Source organism: Oncorhynchus nerka, linkage group LG11 (assembly GCF_034236695.1).
Source record: "Oncorhynchus nerka isolate Pitt River linkage group LG11, Oner_Uvic_2.0, whole genome shotgun sequence".
Taxonomy (NCBI): Eukaryota; Metazoa; Chordata; class Actinopteri; order Salmoniformes; family Salmonidae; genus Oncorhynchus; species Oncorhynchus nerka.
In genome coordinates, this window is record NC_088406.1 from 3278804 (window position 1) to 3293803 (window position 15000).

At 51.6% G+C, this 15000-nt stretch overlaps 1 protein-coding gene across 1 annotated transcript in view; it reads right to left on the reverse strand.

The window, feature by feature from the left end:
- The window catches only part of tenm4 (teneurin transmembrane protein 4), a 377083-nt gene that overhangs the window by 268332 nt on the left and 93751 nt on the right, over positions 1-15000 (reverse strand). Inside the window, exon 6 of the mRNA XM_065024153.1 lies at positions 14894-15000. This exon is cut by the window's right edge and continues 79 nt beyond it. Coding sequence (XP_064880225.1) covers positions 14894-15000 — 107 coding nt within the window. The remainder of the gene's footprint in view (positions 1-14893) is intronic.

Genomic DNA, 15000 nt, shown 5'->3' on the forward strand with positions numbered 1-15000 from the left:
TGACAGATATAACATTCTAAGTGGAGACTGTTAGTCAGGTGACCAGGTGTGACAGATATAACATTCTAAGTGGAGACTGTTAGTCAGGTGACCAGGTTTGACAGATATAACATTCTAAGTGGAGACTGTTAGTCAGGTGACCAGGTGAGACAGAGAGAACATTCTAAGTGGAGACTGTTAGTCAGGTGACCAGGTGAGACAGAGAGAACATTCTAAGTGGAGACTGTTAGTCAGGTGTGACAATAATGGTGAAGATGAGAGTTCAGGTGAACCCTGAATGGTCCCTGAATGGTCCCTTGATCCCTATGTAGTGCACTACTGCTGACCAGGACAGTTAGGGCTCTTGTCAAAATAATGCACTACATATACAGACACATCATGTGACTGATGATTTGAGGCGGTTTGAGGAGCAGGCAACACCATATATGGACGTGGGGAAGGAGGAAGTAGTATGGCCACTGGATATGACTGTCGCCTGGTGAATGATGGGTAGTGTAGTTGTGATGAGAGGAAGGAAGGAGGTGTGCCGTACCTTTCACTACCTTCTCCAGATAGTGAGCTTGGGGAGATAAGAGACACACATATAAGGGAGAAGTTGAACAGCAGCAGCTTACATGACAAACACAGTAAGACTAGGTGTTGTTTCACTACAAAACAAGGAGAACAGAAAGAAACACGGCAGTATGGTGACACAAACACACCACATACATTACAAGCAGCATCACACACACAAGCCAAGGCAAGACGCAGGCAGAGGAATGGAGAGGTAGAGAGAGAGAGGGAGAGGGAGGGAGAGGTATAGATAGATAGAGAGAGAGAGAGAGAGAGAGAGAGAGAGAGAGGGAGAGAGAGAGAGAGAGAGAGGGGGAGAGAGAGAGAGAGAGAGGGAGGGATGGAGGGAGGGAGGGAGAGAGAGAGAGAGGGGGAGAGAGAGAGGCAGATGAATGGAGAGGTAGAGAGAGAGAGGCAGATGAATGGAGAGGTAGAGAGAGAGCGAGAGAGGGAGGGAGAGGTATAGATAGATAGAGAGAGAGAGAGAGAGAGAGAGAAAGAGAGAGAGAGAGAGAGAGAGAGAGAGAGAGAGAGGGAGGGAGGGAGGGAGGGAGGGAGGGAGGGAGGGAGGGAGGGAGAGAGAGAGGGGGAGAGAGAGAGGGGGAGAGAGAGAGGCAGATGAATGGAGAGGTAGAGAGAGGCAGATGAATGGAGAGGTAGAGAGAGAGCGAGAGAGAGAGAGAGAGAGAGAGAGAGAGAGAGAGAGGGAGAGAGAGAGAGAGAGAGAGGGAGGGAGGGAGGGAGGGAGAATAAGAAGAACGAGACAAAGAGATGTGAAAATAAAATTTCAATCGGATCCCAATGACCAACTGAAGACATCAGCAAAATATACAGTGTATTTACATCCAGAAACTCTTCAGACCCTTTTGACTTTTGGAGTCCACATTTTGTTACGTTACAGCCTGATTCTAAAATGGATTTTATTTTATAATCCTCATCAATCTACACACAATAGCCCATAATAAGGCACATTTCTAATTAAAATCAAATAAAAAACAACATTGTGACATCAGTATTCAGACCCTTTGCTACGAGACTGGAAATTCATCTCAGGTGCATCCTGTTTCCCTTGATCGTCCTTGATGTTCACCTGTGGTCAAATCAATTGATTGGACATGATTTGGAAAGCAACACACCTGTCTATATAAGGTCCCACAGTTGACAGTGTATGTCAGAGCAAAAACCAAAGCCATGAGGTTGAAGGAATCGTCCGTAGAGCTCCGAGAAAGGATTGTGTCGAGGCACAGATCTGGGGAAGGGTACCGAAACATTTCTGCAGTATTGAAGGTCCCCAAGAACACATCGGCCTCCATCATTCTTAAATGGAAGAAGTTGGGAACCACCAAGACTCTTCCTAGAGCTGGCCGCCCGGCCAAACTGAGCAGTCGGGAGAAGGGCCTCCACCCTGGATATTGAATCTAATCCCAGAGGCCCAAAACAACGTTGTCACTACAGGAGAGGCAGACGGAGTGGCATGCTGATCAGAATTAGAAGGCGAGCACACCACCCACTGCTTTCGAGCATATTACTCTCCAATGTCCAGTCTCTAGACAGCAAGGTGGACAAAATTAGGGCACGAGTTGCCTTCCAGAGAGACATCAGAGATTGTAACATTCTCTGTTTCCCGGAAACATGGCTCACTCGGGATGTGTTGTCAGAGTCGGTACAGCCACCCGGTTTCTTCACGCATTGTGCCAACACGAATAAACATCTCTCTGGGAAGAAGAAGGGCGGGGGGTGAATGTTTCATGATTAACAACTCATGGTGTAATCATAACTCAAGTACTTATGTTCACCTGACCTGGAATTCCTTACAATCAAATGCCGACCGTATTAATCTCCCAAGAGAATTCTCTTAGATTATAGTCATAGCCATGTATATCCCTCCACAAGCAGATACCTCGACGGACCAATGGGGAGGGAGGATTCTCTGTAACCTGAAGGATAATACAGGACCACCAATGGGGAGGGAGGATTCTCTGTAACCTGAAGGATAATACAGGACCACCAATGGGGAGGGAGGAGATGGAGAGGGTGAGGGAGGGTTCTCTGTAACCTGAAGGAGGGAGGAGATGGAGAGGGTGAGGGAGGGTTCTCTGTAACCTGAAGGAGGGAGGAGATGGAGAGGGTGAGGGAGGGTTCTCTGTAACCTGAAGGAGGGAGGAGATGGAGAGGGTGAGCGAGGGCTCTCTGTAACCTGAAGGAGGGAGGAGATGGAGAGGGTGAGGGAGGGTTCTCTGTAACCTGAAGGAGGGAGGAGATGGAGAGGGTGAGGGAGGGTTCTCTGTAACCTGAAGGAGGGAGGAGATGGAGAGGGTGAGGGAGGGTTCTCTGTAACCTGAAGGAGGGAGGAGGGGAGCAGAGGGGGAGGGAGGGTTCTCTGTAACCTGAAGGAGGGAGGAGATGGAGAGGGTGAGGGAGGGTTCTCTGTAACCTGAAGGAGGGAGGAGATGGAGAGGGTGAGGAGGGTTCTCTGTAACCTGAAGGAGGGAGGAGATGGAGAGGGTGAGGGAGGGTTCTCTGTAACCTGAAGGAGGGAGGAGGGGAGCAGAGGGGAGGGAGGGTTCTCTGTAACCTGAAGGAGGGAGGAGATGGAGAGGGTGAGGGAGGGTTCTCTGTAACCTGAAGGAGGGAGGAGATGGAGAGGGTGAGGGAGGGTTCTCTGTAACCTGAAGGAGGGAGGAGATGGAGAGGGTGAGGGAGGGTTCTCTGTAACCTGAAGGAGGGAGGAGGGGCCCAGGTGGTGAAGGTAGGAAACAACATCTCCACTTCGCTGATCCTCAACACTGGGGCCCCACAAGGGTGCGTGCTCAGCCCCCTCCTGTTCTCCCTGTTCACCCATGACTGCGTGGCCATGCACACCTCCAACTCAATCATCATGTTTGCAGGCGACACTACAGTAGTGGGCTTGATTACCAACAACGACGAGACGGCCTACAGGGAGGAGGTGAGGGCCCTCGGAGTGTGGTGTCAGGAAAACAACCTCACACTCAATGTCAACAAAACAAAGGAGTTGATCGTGGACTTCAGGAAACAGCAGAGGGAGCACCCCCCTATACACATCGACGGGACAGTTGTGGAGAAGGTGGAATGTGTTAAGTTCCTCGGCGTACACATCACAGACAAACTGAAATGGTCCACCCACACAGACAGCATGGTGAAGACGACGCAACAGCGCCTCTTCAACCTCAGGAGGCTGAATAAATTTGGCTTGTCACCTAAATCCCTCACAAACTTTTACAGATGCACAATCGAGAGCATCCTGTCGGGCTGTATCACCGCCTGGTACGGCAACTGCTCCACCGACAACCGCAAGGCTCTCCAGAGGGTAGTGAGGTCTGCACAACGCATCACCGGGGGCAAACTACCTGCCCTCCAGGACACCTACACCACCCGATGTTACAGGAAGGCATAAAGAGATCATCAAGGACAACAACCACCCGAGCCAATGCCTGTTCACTCCGCTATCATCCAGAAGGCGAGGTCAGTACAGGTGCATCAAAGCTGGGACCGAGAGACTGAAAAACAGCTTCTATCTCAAGGCCATCAAACTGTTAAACAGCCGTCACTAACATTGAGTGGCTGCTGCCTACATACAGACTCAAATCACTGGCCGCTTTAATACATGGATTTAATATAGGTATCACTAGTCACTTTAATAATGTTTACATATCCTACACTACTCACATGTATATACTGTACTCTGTACCATCTACTGCATCTTGACTATGTTCAGCCATCGCTCATCCATATATTTATATGTACATACCAAGATACCAGATGTACAACCAAGATTGAACTCTTTGGCCTGAATGTCAAGCGTCATGTCTGGAGGAAACCTGGCAACCATCCCTACGGTGAAGCATGGTGGTGGCAGCATCATGCTGTGGGGATGTTTTTCAGTGGCAGGGACTGGGAGACTAGTCAGGATCGAGGGAAAGATGAACAGAGCAAAGCACAGAGAGATCCTTGATGAAAACCTGCTCCAGAGCGCACAGGACCTCAGACTGGGGCGAAGGTTTACCTTCTAACAGGACAACGACCCTAAGCACACAGCCAAGACAATGCAGGAGTGGCTTCGGGACAAGTCTCTGAATGTCCTTGAGTGGCTCACCCAGAGCCCCGGACTTGAACCCGATCTAACATCTCTGGAGAGATCTGAAAATAACTGTGCAGCGACGCTCCCCATCCAACCTGACGGAGCTTGAGAGGATGTGCAGAGAAGAATGGGAGAAATTCCCCAAATGTAGGTGTGTCAAGCTTGTAGCATCATACCCAAGAAGACTCAAGGCTGTAATCGCTGCCAAAGTACTTCAACAAAGTACTGAACAAAGGGTCTGAATACTTATGCAAATGTGATATTATTTTTAATAAATTAGCAAAAAATTGTGAGTAAATTGATGAGGGGAGAGCTTTGTATGTATCTCTCTGTGTCCCAAATGGCACCCCCATTTCCAAAATAGTGCACTACTTTAGACCAAAGCCCTATAAAAGTAGTGCACTATATAGTGAACACTCACTGAGCACAGACGTCAGTTCAACGTATATTCAAAAATGGTTCAACGTATTTAGTTGAAATGACGTGGAAACAACATTGATTCAACCAGTGTGGAGGGTACCATGTCATGCCTTAGTGGAGGAAGTGTGGGTGGGTCTCAATATAGCCTTAGTGGAGGAAGTGTGGATGGTTCTCAATATAGCCTTAGTGGAGGAAGTGTGGGTGGGTCTCAATATAGCCTTAGTGGAGGAAGTGTGGGTGGGTCTCAATATAGCCTTAGTGGAGGAAGTGTGGGTGGGTCTCAATATAGCCTTAGTGGAGGAAGTGTGGGTGGGTCTCAATATAGCCTTAGTGGAGGAAGTGTGGGTGGGTCTCAATATAGCCTTAGTGGAGGAAGTGTGGGTGGGTCTCAATATAGCCTTAGTGGAGGAAGTGTGGGTGGGTCTCAATATAGCCTTAGTGGAGGAAGTGTGGGTGGGTCTCAATATAGCCTTAGTGGAGGAAGTGTGGGTGGGTCTCAGTATAGCCTTAGTGGAGGAAGTGTGGATGGGTCTCAGTATAGCCTTAGTGGAGGAAGTGTGGATGGTTCTCAATATAGCCTTAGTGGAGGAAGTGTGGGTGGGTCTCAATATAGCCTTAGTGGAGGAAGTGTGGGTGGGTCTCAATATAGCCTTAGTGAAGGAAGTGTGGATGGGTCTCAGTATAGCTTAGTGGAGGAAGTGTGGATGGTTCTCAGTATAGCTTAGTGGAGGAAGTGTGGGTGGGTCTCAATATAGCCTTAGTGGAGGAAGTGTGGGTGGGTCTCAGTATAGCCTTAGTGGAGGAAGTGTGGGTGGGTCTCAATATAGCCTTAGTGGAGGAAGTGTGGATGGTTCTCAGTATAGCTTAGTGGAGGAAGTGTGGATGGGTCTCAATATAGCCTTAGTGGAGGAAGTGTGGATGGTTCTCAATATAGCCTTAGTGGAGGAAGTGTGGATGGGTCTCAATATAGCCTTAGTGGAGGAAGTGTGGATGGTTCTCAATATAGCCTTAGTGGAGGAAGTGTGGATGTTTCTCAATATAGCCTTAGTGGAGGACGTGTGGGTGGGTCTCAATATAGCCTTAGTGAAGGAAGTGTGGATGGTTCTCAATATAGCCTTAGTGGAGGAAGTGTGGGTGGGTCTCAATATAGCCTTAGTGGAGGAAGTGTGGATGGTTCTCAATATAGCCTTAGTGGAGGAAGTGTGGATGGGTCTCAATATAGCCTTAGTGGAGGAAGTGTGAATGGGTCTCAATATAGCCTTAGTGGAGGAAGTGTGGATGGTTCTCAATATAGCCTTAGTGGAGGAAGTGTGGATGGGTCTCAGTATAGCTTAGTGGAGGAAGTGTGGATGGGTCTCAATATAGCCTTAGTGGAGGAAGTGTGGATGGGTCTCAATATAGCCTTAGTGGAGGAAGTGTGGATGGGTCTCAGTATAGCTTAGTGGAGGAAGTGTGGATGGTTCTCAGTATAGCTTAGTGGAGGAAGTGTGGATGGATCTCAATATAGCCTTAGTGGAGGAAGTGTGGATGGTTCTCAATATAGCCTTAGTGGAGGAAGTGTGGATGGGTCTCAATATAGCCTTAGTGGAGGAAGTGTGGATGGTTCTCAATATAGCCTTAGTGGAGGAAGTGTGGGTGGGTCTCAATATAGCCTTAGTGGAGGAAGTGTGGGTGGGTCTCAATATAGCCTTAGTGGAGGAAGTGTGGGTGGGTCTCAGTATAGCCTTAGTGGAGGAAGTGTGGATGGGTCTCAGTATAGCCTTAGTGGAGGAAGTGTGGATGGTTCTCAATATAGCCTTAGTGGAGGAAGTGTGGGTGGGTCTCAATATAGCCTTAGTGGAGGAAGTGTGGATGTTTCTCAATATAGCCTTAGTGGAGGACGTGTGGGTGGGTCTCAATATAGCCTTAGTGAAGGAAGTGTGGATGGTTCTCAATATAGCCTTAGTGGAGGAAGTGTGGGTGGGTCTCAATATAGCCTTAGTGAAGGAAGTGTGGATGGGTCTCAGTATAGCTTAGTGGAGGAAGTGTGGATGGTTCTCAGTATAGCTTAGTGGAGGAAGTGTGGGTGGGTCTCAATATAGCCTTAGTGGAGGAAGTGTGGGTGGGTCTCAGTATAGCCTTAGTGGAGGAAGTGTGGGTGGGTCTCAATATAGCCTTAGTGGAGGAAGTGTGGATGGTTCTCAGTATAGCTTAGTGGAGGAAGTGTGGATGGGTCTCAATATAGCCTTAGTGGAGGAAGTGTGGATGGTTCTCAATATAGCCTTAGTGGAGGAAGTGTGGATGGGTCTCAATATAGCCTTAGTGGAGGAAGTGTGGATGGTTCTCAATATAGCCTTAGTGGAGGAAGTGTGGATGTTTCTCAATATAGCCTTAGTGGAGGACGTGTGGGTGGGTCTCAATATAGCCTTAGTGAAGGAAGTGTGGATGGTTCTCAATATAGCCTTAGTGGAGGAAGTGTGGGTGGGTCTCAATATAGCCTTAGTGGAGGAAGTGTGGATGGTTCTCAATATAGCCTTAGTGGAGGAAGTGTGGATGGGTCTCAATATAGCCTTAGTGGAGGAAGTGTGAATGGGTCTCAATATAGCCTTAGTGGAGGAAGTGTGGATGGTTCTCAATATAGCCTTAGTGGAGGAAGTGTGGATGGGTCTCAGTATAGCTTAGTGGAGGAAGTGTGGATGGGTCTCAATATAGCCTTAGTGGAGGAAGTGTGGATGGGTCTCAATATAGCCTTAGTGGAGGAAGTGTGGATGGGTCTCAGTATAGCTTAGTGGAGGAAGTGTGGATGGTTCTCAGTATAGCTTAGTGGAGGAAGTGTGGATGGATCTCAATATAGCCTTAGTGGAGGAAGTGTGGATGGGTCTCAGTATAGCCGTAGTGGAGGAAGTGTGGATGGTTCTCAATATAGCCTTAGTGGAGGAAGAGCTAGCCTGTCTAGAGTTAGCCTGTCTAGAGTTAGCCTGTCTAGAGCTAGCCTGCCTAGAGTTAGCCTGTCTAGAGTTAGCCTGTCTAGAGTTAGCCTGTCTAGAACTAGCCTGCCTAGAGTTAGCCTGTCTAAAGTTAGCCTGTCTAGAGCTAGCCTGTCTAGAGTTAGCATGTCTAGAGTTAGCCTGTCTAGAGTTAGCCTGTCTAGAGTTAGCATGTCTAGAGTTAGCATGTCTAGAGTTAGCCTGCCTAGAGTTAGCATGTCTAGAGTTAGCCTGTCTAGAGTTAGCCTGTCTAGAGTTAGCATGTCTAGAGTTAGCCTGTCTAGAGAAAAACCATCCTCCTACTCCCCATTCAGATAGACGAGAGAAGGCTGGTGCTTTTTCACCAACAATTAATACTCTTTTACTTTTGTCCCTTTTTGACTCAACATCTTTGTGTGAGAGTTCGCAAAATACATCTAATTGTGGGATACTTAGAAAGGAGAATGGGGGGGGGGAAGTGTTAATTCTCTTCCTGTTATGAGCCTGGGTGGTTCTGGGTGAATTCTACAATGAGACTGTGTGATGATAACAAAGAACAACTTGTGACACCCCGTCCGTCTGTCTGTACTACTGCTGGAGGGTGGTAGTCAGGGGCCTTCTGTACTACTGCTGGAGGGTGGTAGTCAGGGGCCTTCTTTACTACTGCTGTAGGGTGGTAGTCAGGGACCTTCTTTACTACTGCTGGAGGGTGGTAGTCAGGGGCCTTCTTTACTACTGCTGTAGGGTGGTAGCCAGGGGCCTTCTTTACTACTGCTGTAGGGTGGTAGTCAGGGGCCTTCTTTACTACTGCTGTAGGGTGGTAGTCAGGGGCCTTCTTTACTACTGCTGTAGGGTGGTAGCCAGGGGCCTTCTTTACTACTGCTGTAGGGTGGTAGCCAGGGGCCTTCTTTACTACTGCTGTAGGGTGGTAGCCAGGGGCCTTCTTTACTACTGCTGTAGGGTGGTAGCCAGGGGCCTTCTTTACTACTGCTGGAGGGTGGTAGTCAGGGGCCTTCTTTACTACTGCTGTAGGGTGGTAGCCAGGGGCCTTCTTTACTACTGCTGTAGGGTGGTAGCCAGGGGCCTTCTTTACTACTGCTGTAGGGTGGTAGCCAGGGGCCTTCTTTACTACTGCTGTAGGGTGGTAGCCAGGGGCCTTCTTTACTACTGCTGTAGGGTGGTAGCCAGGGGCCTTCTTTACTACTGCTGTAGGGTGGAAGTCAGGGGCCTTCTTTACTACTGCTGTAGGGTGGTAGCCAGGGGCCTTATTAACTACTGCTGTAGGGTGGTAGCCAGGGGCCTTCTTTAGGGAAAATAAAACACAAGAGAAGAAAAAGATGGGGACAGAGAGAGGGAGAGAGAGGAAGAGAGGAAGAGTGGAAGAGAGAGAGGAAGAGAGAGAGCAAGAGAGAGGAAGAGAGAGGGAGAGAGAAATAGAGAGGGAGAGAGAGAGAGAGAGACATAGAGAGAGAGAGAGAGAGAGAGAGAGAGAGAGAGAGAGAGAGAGAGAAATAGAGAAATAGAGGGAGGGAGAGAGAGGGAGAGAGGGGAAGAGAGAGGGAGAGAGAGGGAGAGAGAGGGAGGGAGAGAGAGAGGAATAGAGAGAGTGAAACAGAGAGCGGTAGAGAGAGAGAGTGAAACAGAGAGAGGGAGAGAGAGAGAGTGAAACAGAGAGAGGGAGAGAGGAGAAGAGAGAGAAACATGTGGATCTGAGGTAACAAAGACAGAAAAGATGAGACAGGCAGTCAGGATGAAAAACAAGCTATATATATTTATATGTATATATATATATATATATATAAATATAGTTCTCTGATTCTGGGGACTGTTCGTAGAAAGGATACGAAACCCCAGAAACCTCACATGACATGAGAAACGAAAACAAACCAACTGCTGGTTAAACCTCAGGTAAAAAAAAATAGTGTTGTAAGAATATGCAGTTAAACATTATCCATTTTCATCTAATCAGTTTTGTGGTTTTCTCCAATCAAAAGGTCCAGTTATCATTTAATTAAATCATGACAAACAATCAATCTGTCCTAAACTACCCACTGGGGACACAGCGGTTGAACCAACGTTGAATAGACGTTGATTTGACGTCTGTACACAGTGGGGAGTGCGGCACATCATTCCACTGCCAGTCTATAACTTAACAAGTCTGTGATTGTGTGTCTAGGGACATTAGCCAGTATATAATTTAACAAGTCTGTGATTGTGTGTCTGGGGACATTAATCAGTCTATAACTTAACAAGTCTGTGATTGTGTGTCTAGGGACATTAATCAGTCTATAACTTAACAAGTCTGTGATTGTGTGGCTGGGGACATTAGTCAGTCTATAACTTAACAAGTCTGTGATTGTGTGTCTGGGGACATTAATCAGTCTATAACTTAACAAGTCTGTGATTGTGTGTCTAGGGACATTAATCAGTCTATAACTTAACAAGTCTGTGATTGTGTGTCTGGGGACATTAATCAGTCTATAACTTAACAAGTCTGTGATTGTGTGTCTGGGGACATTAGTCAGTCTATAACTTAACAAGTCTGTGATTGTGTGGCGAGGGACATTTGTCAGTCTGGCAGCCACCAGTAACTCAAAGAGCAGAAGATAAAATCCATGTGTGTAAAATGAAATTAAACCATAACAATACAATCCCACCAGATATGGCTGCCAGTCCACCCATTAGGGAATCATTGATGTGATGGATGCCAACCATCCTGGGGATTCTTTCCCTGTTCTTGTCTCTGGGTAAAACACATCGTCTGCTGAAGTCAGAGCTGTAGTCACATCCTGCTGTCACTCCCTCTAGCCTAGCATGCTGATAGGCTGACTGCCAACACTAAAACCCTCCCCCCTCTAGCCTAGCATGCTGATAGGCTGACTGCCAACACTAAAACCCTCCTCCCTCTATCCTAGCATGCTGATAGGCTGACTTCCAACACTAAAACCCTCCTCCCTCTATCCTAGCATGCTGATAGGCTGACTGCCAACACTAAAACCCTCCTCCCTCTATCCTAGCATGCTAATAGGCTGACTGCTAACACTAAAACCCTCCTCCCTCTATCCTAGCATGCTAATAGGCTGACTGCCAACACTAAAACATCCCTTCCTCTATCCTAGCATGCTAATAGGCTGACTGCCAACACTAAAACCCTCCTCCCTCTATCCTAGCATGCTGATAGGCTGACTGCCAACACTAAAACCCTCCCCCCTCTAGCCTAGCATGCTGATAGGCTGGCTGCCAGAAATTGTATTCATCTGTGGACAGAGCATTAGGCTCCCTCTCTCTCCCTCCCTCCCTCTCTTTCCCTTCCTCCCTCTCTCTTTCCCTCCCTCTCTCTCTCCCTCCCTACCTCTCCCTCCCTCTCTCTCCCTCTCCCTACTGCCCTACCTACCTCTCCCTCCCTCTCTCTCTCCCTCCCTACCTCTCCCTCCCTCTCTCTCTCCCTCCCTACCTCTCCCTCCCTCTCTCTCTCCCTCCCTACTGCCCTACCTACCTCTCCCTCCCTCTCTCTCTCCCTCCCTACCTCTCCCTCCCTCTCTCTCTCCCTCCCTACTGCCCTACCTACCTCTCCCTCCCTCTCTCTCTCCCTCCCTCCCTCTTCCTTCCGCCCTACCTACCTCCCCCTCCCTACCTCCCCCCTCCCTACCTCTCCCTCCCTATCTCTCTCTCCCCTACCTACCTCCCCCTCCCTCCCTACCTCCCCCTCCCTACCTCCCTACCTCTCCCTCCCTATCTCTCTCCCTCCCTATCTCTCTCCCTACCTACCTCTCCTACTGCCCTACCTACCTCCCCCTCCCCCTCCCTACCTCCCCCACCGACTCTCTCCTTCCCTACCTCCCCCTCCCTACCTCCCCACTCGACTCTCTCCCTCCCTACCTCCCCCTCCGACTCTCTCCCTCCCTACCTCCCCCTCCCTCCCTCCCTACCTCCCCCTCCCTACCTCCCCCTCCGACTCTCTCCCTCCCTACCTCCCCTCCCTCCCTACCTCCCCCTCCCTCCCTCCCTACCTCCCCCTCCCTACCTCCCCCTCCGACTCTCTCCCTCCCTACCTCCCCTCCCTCCCTACCTCCCCCTCCCTACCTCCCCCTCCGACTCTCTCCCCTCCCTACCTCTCCGTCCCCCACCGACTCTCTCCTTCCCTACCTCCCCCACCGACTCTCTCCTTCCCTACCTCCCCTCCCTACTCACCCTCCGACTCTCTACTTCCCTACCTCCCCCTCCCTACCTCCCCACCGACTCTCTCTTCCCTACCTCCCCTCCCTACCTCACCCTCCTACTCTCTCCCTCCCTACCTCCCCTCCCTACCTCCCCCTCCGACTCTCTCCTTCCCTGCCTCCCCACAATCTCTCTCCTTCCCTACCTCCCCCTCCAACTCGTTCTCTCACTCCCTACCTCCCCTCCGACTCTCTCCTTCCCTACCTCCCCCTCCCTACCTCCCCCATCATCTCTCCTTCCCTACCTCCCCCTCCCTACCTCCACATCCCTACCTCACCCTCCGACTCTCTACTTCCCTACCTCTCCCTCCCTACCTCCCCCTCCCTACCTCCCCCACCGCCTCTCCCCTTCCCTACCTCACCCTCCGACTCTCTACTTCCCTACCTCCCCTCTCTCCCTCCCCCACCGTCTCTCTCCTTCCCTACCTCCCCCTCCAACTCGTTCTCTCCCTCCCTACCTCCCCTCCGACTCTCTCCTTCCCTACCTCCCCCTCCAACTCGTTCTCTCCCTCCCTACCTCCCCCTCTCTCCCTCCCCCACCGTCTCTCTCCTTCCCTACCTCTCCCTCCAACTCGTTCTCTCCCTCCCTACCTCCCCTCCGACTCTCTCCTTCCCTACCTCCCCCTCCCTACCTCCACATCCCTACCTCTCCCTCCCTACCTCCCCCTCCAACTCGTTCTCTCCCCTCCCTACCTCCCCTCCGACTCTCTCCCTCCCTACCTCCCCCTCCGACTCTCTCCTTCCCTACCTCCCCCTCCAACTCGTTCTCTCCTTCCCTACCTCCCCCTCCCTACCTCCCCTCCGACTCTCTCCCTCCCCCTCCCTACCTCCCCCTCCGACTCTCTCCCTCCCCCTCCAACTCGTTCTCTCCCTCCCTACCTCCCCTCCGACTCTCTCCGTCCCTACCTCCCCCTTCGTACCTCTCCTCCCTACCTCCCCCTCCGACTCTCTCCCTCCCCACATCACCCTTCAACTCTCTCTCTCCCTCCCTACCTCCCCTCCAACTCTCCCTCTCCCCCTCCCTACCTCCCCCTCCGACTCTCTCCCTCCCCCTCCCTACCTCCCCTCCAACAATCTCCCTCCCCTCCCTACCTCCCCCTCCAACTCTCCCTCTCCCCTCCCTAACTCCCCCTCCGACTCTCTCCCTTCCCCTCCCTACCTCCCCCTCCCAACTCTCCCTCTCCCCCTCCCTACCTCCCTCCGACTCTCTCCCTCCCCTCCCTACCTCCCCCTCCAACTCTCTCCCTCCCCCCCCTACCTCCCCCTCCAACTCTCTCCCTCCCTCCCCCTCCCTACCTCCCCTCCGACTCTCTCCCTCCCCTCCCTACCTCCCCCTCCGACTCTCTCCCTCCCCCTCCCTACATCACCCTCCAACTCTCTCTCCCTCCCCCTCCCTACCTCCCCCTCCGACTCTCTCCCTCCCCCTCCCTACATCACCCTCCAACTCTCTCTCCCCTCCCTACCTCCCCTCCAACTCTCCCTCTCCCTCTCCCCCTCCAACTCTCTCTCTCCCTCTCCCTCCCTACCTCCCCTCCAACTCTCCCTCTCCCCCTCCCTACCTCCCCTCCGACTCTCTCCCTCCCCTCCCTACCTCCCCCTCCGACTCTCTCCTCCACCTCCCTACCTCCCCCTCCAACTCTCCCTCCCCCTCCCTACCTCCCCTCCAACTCTCCCTCTCCCCCTCCCTACCTCCCCTCCGACTCTCTCCCTCCCCCTCCCTACCTCCCCCTCCGACTCTCTCCCTCCACCTCCCTACCTCCCCCCAACTCTCCCTCCCTCCCTACCTCCCCTCCAACTCTCCCTCTCCCCCTCCCTACCTCCCCCTCCGACTCTCTCCCTCCCCTCCCTACCTCCCCTCCGACTCTCTCCCTCCACCTCCCTACCTCCCCCTCCAACTCTCCCTCCCCCTCCCTACCTCCCCTCCGACTCTCTCCCTCCACCTCCCTACCTCCCCTCCAACTCTCCCTCCCCCTCCAACTCTCCCTCCCCCTCCCTACCTCCCCTCCAACTCTCTCCCTCCACCTCCCTACCTCCCCTCCAACTCTCCCTCCCCCTCCCTACCTCCCCCTCCGACTCTCCCTCCCCTCCCTACCTCCCCCTCCGACTCTCTCCCTCCCCCTCCCTACCTCCCCCTCCAACTCTCTCTCCTCCCCCTCCCTACCTCCCCCTCCGACTCTCTCCCTCCCCCTCCCTACCTCCCCCTCCGACTCTCTCCCTCCCCCTCCCTACCTCCCCCTCCGACTCTCTCTCTCCGTCCCTACATCTTTTAAAACGTTACTATTGTTATCGAAAATGTTCCCAGTGAAATATCATGTCAAAAACATTCTTAACCCGATATTCACCCCACGGCCCAAAATAGTATCTTTCAAGCGTTTGCAACAAAGCAAATGTTTGTAATTGAAATCAGGCATGGAAAGACACGTTAACACATTTAAAATGAAAAGACACATTAACACATTCCCACATTTAAAATGCATGGAGACGAGTTAGATCATTGAGTAAACCTGGTCATGATACGCAGAGTTGCACAAATCCAATGAAGCTTCCCCCTTTTACTCCCCAACATCAAACAACCACACGACACACACATAGAGACACAACCCCCCCCCCCCACACACACACACACATCCAGACCCTCCCACTGTGTCTCTCTGTCCTACCCATAGTGCAGTGCTCTCCGTTCCACCCCGGGCTGCATTCACACTTCCCTTCCTTGCAGGCGCCGTGCTCGCTGCAGCGTGGGTGACACGCCCGCTGGTCACACCCG